Genomic DNA, 15,000 nt, shown 5'->3' on the forward strand with positions numbered 1-15,000 from the left:
CCAAAATCTACCTATTAACCTGGAGGAGACTGATATATCAACAAAGCCGATTGACATTGACATCTTGTAGCGTTAGTCAAACCACAACCTAAATGCTTAAGAAGGCTGCACCTTATTCAGACTGTTGTAACAGAAATCAACTGACTGAAATTGAAATTGTATGTAAAAACCCTCTCCCATTTGTCCCATTGTGTTCTATTTTTTTTTCTAGTCAGCGCACATTCTGTATGTAACCTACAAATAAATCCCAGATCTTTTGGTGTGATTTCCTTAGTTGAAGAACCTGTTAGCAGACCAAGCCCAGGCACTTTACCTGGCCAAACTCCACATGTTGGCTGGAGAAAAGTCTCTGGAGTCACTGGCCGGCGTCCTCTACACACTCACTGGAAGGCAAGCTCAGATTGTGACAGAGGTGAGAGAGAGTGAGAGGTGAGACAGAGAGTGAAAGAGAAAGAGAGATAGAGGACACTTGTGTGTCTGTGTGTATGTCTGCGTGTGTGTGTGTGTGTGTGTGTGTGTGTTTGTGTGTGTGTGTGTGTGTGTGTGTGTGTGTGTGTGTGTGTGTGTGTGTGTGTGTGTGTGTGAGTGTGTGAGTGTATCTGTCTTGTTGAATTGAATTCAGTGCCATTTCTAGTAAGAGACTAAAGTTTGCACCTGATCCTCCTGAAATCACAATGACTTTGGCGTAAAATGTCCGCTCCTGAGACACTCCTCGTCTCTCATCCCCAGGACAACCAGGCCAAATATCGTGTTTTTGGAAGCAGTAGGAGAGGCACCATTGTGGACCCTGACCTAGTGGCCTCCAACGGCATCATCCATATCATCAACAAACTGATGGACACTGTTGCACCCACCGTGAAAAGCCAGAGAGAGGTGAGCACCCCATCCAGACAGGGCACCACACTCTCAGATGGGTGGCACAGAGGTGAACATCCCATCCAGACAGGGCACCACACTCTCAGATGGGTGGCACAGAGGTGAGCACCCCATCCAGACAGGGCACCACACTCTCAGATGGGTGGCACAGAGGTGAACATCCCATCCAGACAGGGCACCACACTCTCAGATGGGTGGCACAGAGGTGAGCACCCCATCCAGACAGGGCACCACACTCTCAGATGGGTGGCACAGAGGTGAACATCCCATCCAGACAGGGCACCACACTCTCAGATGGGTGGCACTTTAAAGCTGAGTCAAAGTCAAAATTCTTTGCAGACCAACCAAAACATTGTCAATCTGAAGGAGCACATTACAGAGTGAAGGTATACCAGTATACCTTTGCATTCTTTGCAAATCATATAGGTTCTTTGCATCAGGGGGGGTATTCCAAGTAAGTGGTTTAGTGACAAACCTGAGTAAGTAACCTCAGAGAAGCGGTAAACCTCCTAATAGAAGAGCCTATGGTTTTATTATCTTAGAGGTAACTTGACCAGGTTTGTTATTAAACCATGTGCTTGGAATCCCCCCCCCCCCCCAGAATTTCTTTACATGTTACAAGTCCGGGAAAATATGTGTAGGAACATGTGTACAAACAATGTGTAGGAATATTGTGCAACAATGTCTTTATCATGTCTCAGTATAGAATAATGCATAAATCACAAAAATCATAAATCAGATGGGTTTTTGTTTTTGTTTGTCTATTTGTTTGTTTTCTTGCTTGGCTTAGACACTCCCATTTTGCTTTGCAGGAAAACCTGATGAAGATTTTGTCAGACAACAGCAAATTTTCCTGGTTCAGGGGTTTGTTGGAGGTGAATACTAACAAGATGTTTTAGTTCTTACATTTGAATTATTGTTAATTATTGACATATGATTACAGTAAAAGCCTGAGTTACTCTATCTTCTCCCCTGCCTCAGAAAACCAGCGTGAAGAGCTTATTAGATGGGGAAGGCCCGTTCACATTGTTTGCCCCAACAAATGCAGCGCTAACTACATTGCAGGCAGGGTATCTGGATTATCTCAAGTCTGATGAGGTAAACATCTGCTGGCATGTGTACATGTCATGCACTAGAGGGATCTGAGTTCACCGTCAGGTCAGGACTGTTAGCCTCGCTGTGTTCTCTGTGCTTGTGTAACTATGGTCCCATTGTTGACAGGGAGCCACTAAACTACTGGAGTTACTGAGACACCACGTGGTAAACACCAAGGTGGGTGTGAGTGTGTGTGTTTGTGTGTTGTGTGTGTGTGTGTGTGTGTGTGTGTGAGTTTGAGTGTGTGAGTTTGAGTGTGTGTGTGTGTGTGTGAGTGTGTGTGTGTGAGTGTGCGTGTCTGTGTCTGTGTCTGTGTCTGTGTCTGTGTCTGTGTCTGTGATTGTGTGTGTATACAGTATATGTGTATGTGAAGATGAGTATAAGTGTGCATGTTGGCCTTGTTTTAAATGTGTTTCATTTTATATGATAGTCTCCCATTTTTTGGCAGGTGGAAGTCTTCAACTTACTGTCTCAGTCAAGTCTGGTGACTGTGGCCAATCAGGTCCTGACTTTAAATACTACAGTAGAGGTAAGCAGTAAGGTTTGGTTGAAGTAGCATGGATATCAAATCGGTGGTTACACAAAGAAATGGATCTGGTCAGGGCTGCTATGTTATGTAATGGCCTCAATTCAATTATAGAAAACATCATTTAGAACACTCTTGGCCTCTTTTTTAGTTGCCATGGTTATTAGGTGATGTTAATTTTCCTTCGACTGACTTAGAGACTCAGTCAGGCAATGGTGATCAAGGCTTTATTCTTTCCACGGTGCACAGAGGGAGAGAGCATATCAACCTGGATCTTACTGTGGGTTTCTTCGGATAAACCTGTTGGCTAAATGATAGATATGAATGTGAAAGAAATGACAGTGAGAGTCACTGTAGTGGTCAGGCTCTCTCTCTCTCTCTCTCTCTCTCTCTCTCTCTCTCTCTCTCTCTCTTCATCTCTCTCTCCATCTTTGTCTCTCTCTCTCCATCTCTCTCTCTCTCTCCATCTCTCTCTCTCTCTCCATCTTTGTCCCTCTCTCTCTCCATCTCTCTCTTTCTCTCTCTTTCTCTCAATCTCATCATGTCTTCCTCTGTGATCCATTTCAGGGACAGATCCTGGTGAATGGGGCACGTATCCTGGAGGCAGACGTGGAGGCGAAGAATGGGCGCCTCTATTCAGTGGATGGAGTTCTGATTCCCCCCTCCATAGAGCCACTGCTGCCCCATAGGTGTGATGAGACGTCCGTGAGAATTGGCCAGGTGAGAGCAAGACCAGATCGACTCATCTGAGATATCAACGGCCTTCCCCTAACATATGTCTATTTCTCTCCTCTTTCTCTGTTTATCTGTCTCTGTCTCTCTCTCTCTCTCTCTCTCTCTCTCTCTCTCTCTCTCTCTCTCTTTCTCTATCTTTGCCAATCAAACTCATAGGGTACATGTGTTCCATGTCAAAATGTGCTCATGTCTCTGTGTGAGCCCGGTGTCCGCATGGTAAGCAGTCTTTCAGCGTTCTCTCCCCTCTATTTTCAAACAGTGTAGCAAAACCCACCAAGTGGAGTAATAAAAACTCAATCAACAATTAGAACAGACAACAGACAATTATATATAACCATGAAAACTGGACTGTGGAGATTGCTTGTATTTGATGATATCCCCCAACCCCATCCTGTGGTGTCTTTGTGCAGAAGGAATTGGGTTACGGCTGTGACCTTGGGCTAGGTCTGGGTCTGGGCTGCCACGCCAAATGTAACGCGACAGTGACGGTGAGAGAGCTGCTGCAGCATTTCTGTGATACGGACTCTGTGTGCACTCGTGTTTTTTTCTTCCTTTGCTCTGCAGAGATGTAACTCCTCTGTGCCCTTTCTAGACGCCTCGCTGCTGCAAGGGCTTCTACGGACCAGACTGCACACCTTGTCCTGGGGGCTACACCACACCTTGCTCTTCTCATGGCACAGTAAGCATATATATACAGTATATATATTATATATTATCATAGTGGTGGCTGTCAGGAGACTTTAATGTGAGGTTGTGCTATAGTTGTGCTATAGTTGTGCTATAGGTTTAGCTATAGGTTGTGCTATAGTGCACAGCTAAGAGATCCCAAGTTGGTGGGATATCATGAAACTGTTAAATAACCGTCTGACATAACCGTCTCGGTCATTACTCCCACATTTCCAGCGGAGTTAACTATGTAAACACAACCATTGTCTGCTAGTAACAGCTGGGGCTCATATAGAATTAGACACCCCCCCCCCCCCCTCTGGGTGTATACTTTTGGTTGTGGGTTTGTATGTTTCATTTTTTGATTGTGGGTTTCTGGGTTTGGTTTTTGGGTTTGTGTGTTTGATCTATGCGTCTGTTTCAGTGTAATGACGGCATAGATGGGAATGGAACCTGCACGTGTGAACCCAACTTCACTGGCTCACGATGTCATTACTGCTCCAACCCTAAGAAATATGGACCAGAGTGCTCCAGCAGTAAGTGTCCGTGTACCACCCCAGGCACACGTTAGCACTACACATACACATCTGTCTACACAGAAATATGACAAATTACGTTCACACTTTATTTGGATGGTCCCCTATAGACTATTTATAGATGCTCAGATAACACAAATAAAGACCTGTTGTTACTCTGTTATGGTTACATTTAGGGTTGGTAAGGTGATGTTCAGTAAACAATAAGAAAGACTGAACTTGAATTACAACAAACCATCTGTTAAGTCTCTGTCTGTTAGCAGTAAGCGTCTCTTCTTTATGTGTCTTTAAGTTTCCAAAATAAGGACTAGCACTACTTTGCACCTGGCTAGATAACATTACATATTTTGTGTATGTAATAAATGCTATAACAACACTTAAAAAAATGCTATAACAACCCTTTCTCTTTCTCACACACACATATACACTCACATGCCATCTCTCTCTATCTCTGTCTCACACACACACACACACACACATACACACCATCTCGCTCACATACACATACACATACACACCTGCACACACAAACTCATGCCATCTGTCTCACACACACACACACACACACACACACACACACACACACACACACACACACACACACACACACACACACACACACACACACATCATCTCTCTCTCTCTCTCTCTCTCTCTCTCTCTCTCTCTCTCTCTCTCTCTCTCTATCTCTCCCAGCCTGTCTGTGTATCCATGGCGAGTGTGATAACCGCCGTGAGTCAGCGGGCGTCTGTAAGAAGGGCACCTGTGCCGAGGGCTTCACAGGGAGTTACTGCGAGCGGCAGACCCAGCCGTGCGGTCCAGTGTCCTACTGCCACGCACATGCCAGCTGCGACTTCAATGGCGGCACAGTCCAGTAAGTGAAGCTTCCGGAAAACATCCCTGGACTTAATGACAAGACAACAATAACCGTCTCATTGTGACTCAAATGTTTAAAAGATTTCTCTTTTCTTTTTGAGTCCCTTGAGTAAAGAGTAATGCAAAACGGGTCCACTTATGTGAATATTTTGGTATGTTTGTATTGATACTTTTTACAGTTGCCAGTTGGCTAACTAGCTAACTAGCTCTCTAAATAAATTCACCCTCTTTATCATGTGAGTTAAATGAAGAGGTGTGAACTGCTGAAGAAACTATTTATTGCCTGCTAGTGTGTTATCCATTGTGGAAAAAAGTTGTATTTTACTTAAAATCTGGTAGACCACAATTTTATTGCTTTTTTCTGTTGACACTGGGTCCATTTTCATTTGTTTGCTTTTGTCTATTGGCACCAATGAGGAATAAAAACAGGTTCAGGGGTAGGGTTAGGTAATGCTCAGGGTCAGGGTAATAGGATTTTGACAGACAGAAAGAAAGTGTGTGCAAATACAGAAGAGGTGTTGTTATTCTCTCAGACTCCAAAAGGATGTCATACTCCACCTCTTCAGTCTTCTCTTCAGTGCAGTGGGCGGTGGGGTTCATCACTTCCCAAACTGAAGTGCGTTTGTGTTTACTCACTGCAGGTGTGTTTGTGTTTATTCACTGCAGGTGTGTTTGTGTTTACTCACTGCAGGTGTGTTTGTGTTTACTCACTGCAGGTGTGTTTGTAGAGAAGGCTTCAAAGGAGATGGGATAACATGCTTTGAGACAGAGCCATGTACTTCACCAAACAGGGGAGGCTGCGGCCCCAATGTATGTCCACAAACACACACACAAACACACACGCACACGCACACACACACGCACACGCACACGCACACGCACACGCACACGCACACACACACATAAACACACAAACATACACACTTATTCCAGGGATGTCTGGGTGAAAGGCCCATGTGAACATCTTGCATGTGTGTGTGTGTGTGTGTGTGTGTGTGTGTGTGTGTGTTCGCTTGTTGTTGTCCGCAGACCAAGTGTGTGAAGACTGGGCCAGGCACACATGAATGCCAGTGTCTGGCTGGCTGGAAGGCTGATGGAGATGAGTGTCAGCGTGTTGACAACTGCCTAGAGCCCACACGTGGGAACTGCCACTCCAACGCCACCTGTATCTACATAGGCCCAGGACAGGTGAGAGAGAAACATATCAGAATATCACACTCATACACACTTGCACTCTCACACACACACACACACACACACACACACACACACACACACACACACGCATGAACAATGAGTAAGTGATGGTGATCAGTCGGGCAATTATCATGCTATTACAACTTACAAATTAAAACGTACAGATTTATCACAACTCAGTTTCGCTCAGTTTTAACTTGACCTTCTGTTATAGCACCTTATATGCTGTCATATAAGTCAGTGTTATATAACAACATCTCATGTTCAGTTAGGTAATAGTCACATCGTAAAAAGAAACTCAACCTCAAGCCCACTCAACTACAGTTATTCTGTATTGCTCAAAGTTGTGATCTAACACCTCTTGTTCTCTCACATTCCTAAAACTCTCTATATCTTAACATTAATTAACAGTTGAATCTATTAGTAAACTGTGTGTTATGTTATAGCACATTAGAACTGTTAAGGCACCCCATGTTGATATTATACCTCAACTTGTCTGACAGTGGCCGTTGTTTTGATTTATTCACCTTCTCTTTTCACAGAGTGACTGCGTCTGCAACAGTGGTCACCGTGGCAACGGCTACGAGTGTGAGCCTATCAATCCATGTGTCAGACTCAACATTGGATGTCACTACCTGGTACACACACTCACACACTCAATGATGCACACATGTGTGGCAATATGAATACACAGATGCAAATTTACAGTCGGAATCCTGCAACATGTGTAAAGTTGTTATTGTTTTGAAAGGACATTTCTTAAAGCAACATTATGCAGGTTTGTACTGCTTCAAACGTATTGAAGTATTTTTCATTGGTAGACAGGTTTTATAATGTATTTAAATGAATGTGTGATTATTGTGATTACTATTATACTTAATCTGATTATACATGTTCATGTGAAAGAGACCTGGCATTCCCACTAGTCCAGGCTATTCACAATGTAGTTTTGTGCTCCGAGTCAGAAACCCCACATAACGCATTTATAGCACAGTTACGGCATTTCATCAAAATAAATCAGTTAACATGCCAGCTAACTTTCATCAGGGCCAACTGTGCTATTGTTTATGTCTGTCAGGTAAGCCCTTTGGCTGTTCGCTAGTTAACTCGCTAGTTTTTAGCAACTGTAATGTCTCTTTAAGCTTTGGGTAACTGTCTGCTGCAGGCTAACTGTGTGTACAAGAAGTCCCAATGGAAGTGTCAGTGTGAGGACGGTTTCACAGGGGATGGAAAACAGTGCTATGGAACTCTGGATCAGGTGAGTCCAGTGTGTTTGTGTGTGCGTGCATAGAAACAGAGATAGCATATGTTCAATTTTTAAGCTACATCACCTTTGTTATTTTATTGCTGCAAACACCAAGTTTGTAAAGTGTAACTTCTAGTGTGTGTGTGTGTGTGTGTGTGTGTGTGTGTGTGTGTGTGTGTGTGTGTGTGTGTGTGTGTGTGTTTGTAGGTTGTAGCTGTTGAACCTGTCATGAGTGAATTCTATCAATGGGTCCAGGTGAGTAAAACAACAAGCCTTTCATCCTCAGGTCTGATTGGATCAGACCTAAGAGCTCTCTTACCACCTTCTGGGTCTTTATTTGCAGAATGCTGGTCTCAGTCAGGTCCTTTCAGAGACGGCAAACGTCACCCTGTTTGTGCCCAGTGCGAAGGCCGTGCAGCAGATGAGCAAAAAGGACAGAGACTTCTGGCTCAGCGGTGATAACCTGCCCAGCCTGGTCAGGTCAGGGAATCAACATATACAAAGAGACAGACAAACACACACACACACACACACACACACACACACACACACACACACACACTCACACTCACACTCACACTCACACTCACACTCACACACGCACATATACATAATAATAATAATAATAATACATTTTATTTCACAGCGCCTTTCAAGTCACTCAAGGACGCTTTACAATTTAAAACAGGAGCAAACAAATAACAAAACAATTAAAATTAAAAGTGCAAGTAAAAACAGCATGGCAACTACAGTGAAAATGCAATCCTGAAAAGGTGGGTTTTGAGAGAGGATTTGAACTGAGGGAGGGAGTCAATGTTTCGGATGTCAGGTGGGAGTGAGTTCCAGAGTTTGGGAGCAGAGCGGCTGAAAGCTCTGCTCCCCATGGTGGTTAGCCGGGCAGAGGGGACAGTTAGGTGGATGGAAGAGGAGGATCTGAGGGAGCGGGTGGAGGTGGCAGTGTGAAGGAGGTCAGACAGGTAAGGAGGGGCAAGGTTGTGGATGGCTTTAAAAGTATGAAGAAGAATTTTAAAGTTGGACCACACACATACACACACGTAGAGACCCCACCCTCCACAGCCACACACACAAGCAGACACACACAGATTGGGCACCATATAGAAGGAATTTGTTTCCCTGATCTTTTTTTATGGCAACTTCCTCCACAGAAGTCACATGGTCTACGGACTGTACTCTCTAGAAGACCTGCGGGTGTCTGGCCTGCAGCTTACCTGTTTCATAAACAGGTCACTTCCTGTCACCTGGACCAATGAGGTGAAGTCAGCAACTTAATCCTCCCTGCTCGACAGTGTCAGAGTTGCAGTCAACTGTTTACTTAGGCTCTCAAATACAGAGATTATTAAAAAATACATGTTCCTGGTCTAAATCAGATTTTTATTTTCACATATAGTTTTTAATCAGTGCCATAGATAACATGTGTTGCAATCTAACGGTGTATAAGTAAATGTAGTTTGACTCCATTTCTTTCTCTCCCAGACCACGGTTGTAGGTGGGTCCACACTCATCTCACCTGACATGCCTGCAACGAACGGCCTCATCCATATAGTTGACAAGGTGAGCACCTTCCTTTATTATCAAGTGTCCATCCATAGATGTTCACAAGCCATTTCATCTCTGCATGCTAGAATAACATTTGGTATCAAAATATTGTGCATCGTGTGAGTAAATCTTTGTGTGTGTGCTTGTGTGTGTGTGTGTGTGTGTGTGTGTACATGTTTGTGAGAGTGTGTGTATATGTATGTGTGTGTGTGTGTGTGTGTGTGTGTGTGTGTGTGTGTGTGTGTGTGTGTGTGTGTGTGTGTGTGTGTGTGTGTGTGTGTGTGAGAGGGAGAGAGTTACCTTCTTGGCATATGGTGTCCTAAAAAGTATTCCATTGAGAGCTGGTGTGATGGCCTTCTTTGCTCCCCAGGTCCTGGTCCCTGACTACAAGCTGAGCATGGGGCTGCTGGAGGTGCTGGGCCAGAGGCCGGAGCTGTCGCTCTTCAGGGAGAGCCTGATTGTATGTACTCACTATCATTTAGGACATGCCATCATATTTAGCCGACAGTAAGCTACTTTTAGCAACAGAGAGATATGTGCAAAATGTTATCTATGCTTGGATCTTAAATACAAAGACAAATGAGAGTTCTGCATTAAGTTTTAGCAAAGCTGTATTTGAAGGACCAGCAATATTTCCCTTCTGTTTAAGTATTCTCTCATAGTTTATGAATTGAGTCTTGTCACAATGATGTTACAGAGTGTTGTGTAACATTCATTTTAAACATGGAGTCAAATGCACTTTAACCAAGTCCAGTTATTTCTAGTTGATGTTATAGTTACAGTGTAGTGTACATTTTAAATTTAAAGTGATTTAACAAGCATGTCTGATGAAAGTCAGAATCACTATCTTATAGTTAGATTTAGAATTAAACAGAAAACTACCTTTGTTCCTTCCATGTGTGAACTCTGTGTTAAAGGTCAGAATGTGACAGTTATTCTTTGCATTCTCTGTCATCAAATGTCATCTGTTCCAAAGAATCAAGACAGCATTGATTAGCATAGCATGGTGCTCTTTCTGTCTCAGTGTGACTGCATATCAAATCCATGTAAGCTGGGTACATTGAGTAATGGCCACTCCCTGTCAACTTGTAATCTTATCTTGTTAAAGATGCTGATGAATGTTCATATGAAGCCATGCTCTCTCCCTCTGTGCACCGTGGAATGAATAAAGCCTTGATCACCATTGCCTGACTGAGTCTTAAAGTCTGTGGTCATGGAAAATTACCATCACTGGTCTGCTGACATGTACATTCTATTGTTATCTATTGCTGACATCTAAACTCTATTGTTCTCTTCAGAAACACAACCTGACTGAGAAATTGGGTGCGTCTTCCGCCATGACTGTGTTTGCCCCCACGGATAGTGCCATCAGAGCATTCCTGAGCTCCTCTGGCGCCACCTCTCTGGTACTGTGCCACCATCTCATGGCTCATCTTACTGCTACTAGTCTCATGGGGCCAAACCTGCAATGTTATTCCTGCAGCCTTTGCCTTTGAAAATCCTATTCCTCCATTTCAGTCAGCAGCTGTTGAAAAATACAAACATAATCTGTATTCACTGTTTTATGAATGCCTGAATTAAAGACCTTCCTTTAAACCTGGGGCAGCTAGTATCAGTATTCTAACACAATTGTATGGATATAAAGAATCACATTTTGGCACTTGTCATTTAATAGCTTGTGTGTTGCACGTGTTACGGTGTGTGTGTGTGTATGTGTGTGTGTGTGTGTGTGTGTGTGTGTGTGTGTGTGTGTGTGTGTGTGTGTGTGTGTGTGTGTGTGTGTGTGTGTGTGTGTGTGTGTGTGTGTGTGTGTGTGTGTGTGTGTGTGGGGGTGTGGGTTTACTGCAGGATGTTAACGTGACAAAGTACCACATAGTTCTGGGAGAGAAACTTGTCGAGGCTGATCTGCTGGACGGGTTATACAAAGACACCATGTTGGGTTTCTCTTACCAGCTGGCGACGTTCCGCAAAGACAACAAAGTGAGTAACTGAATAAGTACCCCAACCATGTCTAATGTACATCGACACATCATCCTGCTCAAGGGTCTAAAAACTCATAGAATATTCACACTCCACATACAATTATTTCAGACTTCCTAGAGTGCACTTTTATCTCAAATTTATTTTTCACTCTTCTTATGCTTATGTCATATGCTTATATAGTATACTAAAGCTTATATATACTATATAGTAGTAGTACTGTATAGTATATACTTATATAGTATACTAAAGCTTATATATACTAAGTCAATGAATGCCTTGCGAAAATACTTAATCATAGTTAAGTGCATTAGTGTAGTGACTTATATTGTCACACTGTGTTTCAATGATTGTGAAAACTGACAGTGTCATGCTAATTATTTGCATGTGTGTGTGGGTGTATGTGTGTGTTTGATCTGTGTGTGTGCTCTGTGTGTGTATGTGTGCACTCTGTGTGTGCTTGTGTGTGTGTGTGTGTGTGTGTGTGTGTATGTGTGTGTGTGTGTGTGTGTGTGTGTGTGTGTGTGTGTGTGTGTGTGTGTGTATTTGTGTGTGTGTTTGTGTGTGTGTGCGTGTGTAATCCAGCTGCTGGTGAACGACGCCTACATCAACGTGACAGACATCAGATGCAGCAAAGGTGTGGTGCACACCCTGAACTCCGTTCTCATCATCCCACACAACCGCTGTGACAAGAAGAAGAGCAGGCTCACGGTACCCCTTACCCGACCGCCACACCCACTGCCGCTGTTCCCTGGCCCCATAGCCTGTAAAATACAGATGAAAATTAGTATTTTGCATTAAGTTTGAGCAAGGATGTCTTTATACGTGAATGCCTGTCTTGACATCGGCTTTTATGAGAGTCTCACATTTTCCTTGTCCTCTTACTTGTCTTTATTTGCTCCATATTATGTTCCTCTATCTTGTCTTTAAGTTCCTATCTTCTCCTTCTGAGTCTGCTAAAGAGTGTTTTCTATTCTTTGCTATGGAAGTAAGCATACTATGAAATCAGGTCTATTCCACTAGTTGGAACACATGTTGTTAACACGAGTTTTGTTATATGTTGTGTGTTATCTTATTTGTTGCCAGAGAAAATGTATGGATTGCCTCAGCGTAATGTCAATTGGATGTCCAGAGGGATCAATACAGGCAAGATGCTAATTTTGTCCTATAGATTTCATACATTTAACATTGCCACACACACACACACACACATTGGGAAGACAAGCTCTGTGTGTGTGTGTGTGTGTGTGTGTGTGTGTTTGTGTGTGTGTGTGTGTGTGTGTGTGTGTGTGTGTGTGTGTGTGTGTGTGTGTGTGTGTGTGTGTGTGTGAGATTTATAGTGTCTGCTGTCATCATTTGATGCTGTGCTCTCTGCGATTATTAATGATTTGTCGGTTGTGTGTGTATGTGTTTGTACGTATCCCTGGATACAACGTAAACAGCAACGTCGCGCCTGGGGGTGCAGGACTCAGGCCCGCTCCATAGGCTGCAGGATTGACTGCGTATTCATCACTATTGTACGTATGACACATTGAGACAGTACACACACACACTCACACACACACACACACACACACACACACACACACACACACACACACACACACACACACATACATCACATGCTGTAACCTACATAACTATGATGTACCTCTCTTCCTGCCTCTTCTAGATATTCTGCCTTGTCTGGCTTTCTTTCTTTAGCTCTCTTCTCCCAGTCACCCTGATATCTTGTCATTCAATGTCATTTAATGTCCCCCTCTTCTTTCCCATCACCCATTCATCATCAATTCTTCTTTTTCTTCTTCTTCTCCTTCTTCTCCTTCATCATCTTCTCTCTTTCATTGTTCCTCCTCTCAATCTGAGTTTGGACTGTCCTGTCTTTGTCCCCAACCCAGTCCTTCTCCTCCATCTTCTACTTCATCTCCTTTTCTGAAATTCTCTCACAGTATTCTGTTGGTTTGTTTTTGTCCTCCTTCCCGTCATGTCCCCTGCAGGAGAGGCAGTGCTGCTCTGGTTACTTTGGGTCGCAGTGTGAGTCCTGCCCCGGGCTTGAGGGTGTGCCCTGTGGGGGGAGAGGTGTGTGCACAGATGGGACCAACGGAACCGGAGTGTGCCGGTGCAATGCCGGATTCAACGGAACCGCCTGTGAAATGTGCCAGACGGGCAAATATGGCATCCACTGTGACCAAGGTACTGGCCACACAGTTGATCATATCACAATATGATGACCCATCAGCTTATCTTGTCTATATAGCTACCAGCCACTGATCTATCTCTGCGTCTATCTTCCTATCTATCTATCTATCTATCTATCTATCTATCTATCTATCTATCTGTCGGTCCATCAGTGCATCTATTCATGTCTGTCACGCTCTTTATCTTCATGGAGTTCATGGACAGACAGTTGCACTCACCTCCTACACTGTAACAGATAAAAACAACTTTTCTCATTCTGTGTGTGTGTGCCTCCCTCACACAGACTGTAAGTGTGAACACGGACAGTGCAAAGATGGACCGGATGGTGATGGTACATGTGAGTGTGACCTCGGCTGGACAGGACCCTCCTGTTCTAAAGGTACGAAGTGCTAAAACAGCTTCATAAGCATTAGGGCAGTATGCTAGGCAACACTTTATTTAAACTCAGTATCCATAATACATTATCAACACATATTACAAATGTTTACAAAGTATTCATAATGAATCATAGTATGTGACATAAGTCTAATGAACTATGTATAAATAGACATGACAGCACTCATGACTCAGAGCATTATGATGTTGTAGTACAACAAGCCCTACACAGCTATTATTATGAAAACTTGTATGGCGTCACGTATGGCTCCATTAAGAGCATGTGGTAAATAAGCAGCATTTGAAATTAGGCAAATATGACATCAGAGCCATTGTCAAGAGATAAATTAGGCTTTATTACTGAGGGCTGATACTAGGGCTGATACTAACACTGTTGTGCTTTATACAATGTATAAGTATGTGTACTGTAAATATATATATATATATATATATATATATATACTATGACATAAGTATATATATATTAGTGCCGTCAGTTAAACGCGTTATTAACGGCGTTAACACAAACCCATTTTAACGCCGTAATTTTTTTTATTGCGAGATTAACACGATATTTTTTTTTTTAGATTAACGTTCTTTTTGGCCTCGCAAACTGTTTAGTAGGCTAACGTTACGGTTTGAGTGAATGGCGATACATCGAAATGGATCGTAAAAAGCTTCTGAATGGAAAGTTTACTTTTAAAAGTTGTGTTGTGCAAAAGAAGCGAACTTCACTGTTGTTTGAAAATGTCAACAGGCAGCTGGCTGAAAGCAAAGAAGTAGTAGGCTTACCTTTTATTGGTAACCTAACTGTTACAGTTCATTGTTTCTGAAATAAGAGGCCTGTCTGCTATGTTCCCAGCAAACTTGAAAAAAAGAAAATATTAAGCCATGGTTTAACTGCACTATAGGCTGAGTCCTTGTTTACCTGAAATGTGCACTTTATAATTTTATTTTGTACCGCCCTGTTTGGCAATGTTGGTTTTCAATAAAATAAAACATTTGCATAAAGCAAGCCAATCCACTTTTCCATGTTGATAAGGGCATTCAAATAAAAATTAAATGATGGAAAAAATTAATAAATGAAGGGACATTTAGAATAGATAAAAATGTGCGATTAATCGCGATTAAAGTAT

General features: G+C 42.9%; 1 protein-coding gene across 1 annotated transcript in view; it reads left to right on the plus strand.

Moving 5' to 3' along the window:
• Positions 1-15,000, plus strand: part of stab2 (stabilin 2) — a 42,519-nt gene that overhangs the window by 8,723 nt on the left and 18,796 nt on the right. Inside the window, exons 12-39 of the mRNA XM_031558753.2 lie at positions 275-412; positions 730-873; positions 1,689-1,751; positions 1,858-1,974; positions 2,098-2,148; positions 2,420-2,500; positions 3,065-3,217; positions 3,389-3,448; positions 3,643-3,720; positions 3,825-3,911; positions 4,323-4,434; positions 5,131-5,308; positions 6,027-6,120; positions 6,340-6,498; positions 7,050-7,145; positions 7,673-7,765; positions 7,961-8,008; positions 8,097-8,233; positions 8,920-9,025; positions 9,248-9,325; positions 9,681-9,770; positions 10,609-10,716; positions 11,159-11,290; positions 11,876-12,001; positions 12,377-12,436; positions 12,733-12,807; positions 13,288-13,483; positions 13,773-13,868. Coding sequence (XP_031414613.1) covers positions 275-412; positions 730-873; positions 1,689-1,751; positions 1,858-1,974; positions 2,098-2,148; positions 2,420-2,500; positions 3,065-3,217; positions 3,389-3,448; positions 3,643-3,720; positions 3,825-3,911; positions 4,323-4,434; positions 5,131-5,308; positions 6,027-6,120; positions 6,340-6,498; positions 7,050-7,145; positions 7,673-7,765; positions 7,961-8,008; positions 8,097-8,233; positions 8,920-9,025; positions 9,248-9,325; positions 9,681-9,770; positions 10,609-10,716; positions 11,159-11,290; positions 11,876-12,001; positions 12,377-12,436; positions 12,733-12,807; positions 13,288-13,483; positions 13,773-13,868 — 2,956 coding nt within the window. The remainder of the gene's footprint in view (positions 1-274; positions 413-729; positions 874-1,688; positions 1,752-1,857; positions 1,975-2,097; positions 2,149-2,419; positions 2,501-3,064; positions 3,218-3,388; positions 3,449-3,642; positions 3,721-3,824; positions 3,912-4,322; positions 4,435-5,130; positions 5,309-6,026; positions 6,121-6,339; positions 6,499-7,049; positions 7,146-7,672; positions 7,766-7,960; positions 8,009-8,096; positions 8,234-8,919; positions 9,026-9,247; positions 9,326-9,680; positions 9,771-10,608; positions 10,717-11,158; positions 11,291-11,875; positions 12,002-12,376; positions 12,437-12,732; positions 12,808-13,287; positions 13,484-13,772; positions 13,869-15,000) is intronic.

Source organism: Clupea harengus, chromosome 21 (genome assembly GCF_900700415.2).
Source record: "Clupea harengus chromosome 21, Ch_v2.0.2, whole genome shotgun sequence".
Classification (NCBI taxonomy): Eukaryota; Metazoa; Chordata; class Actinopteri; order Clupeiformes; family Clupeidae; genus Clupea; species Clupea harengus.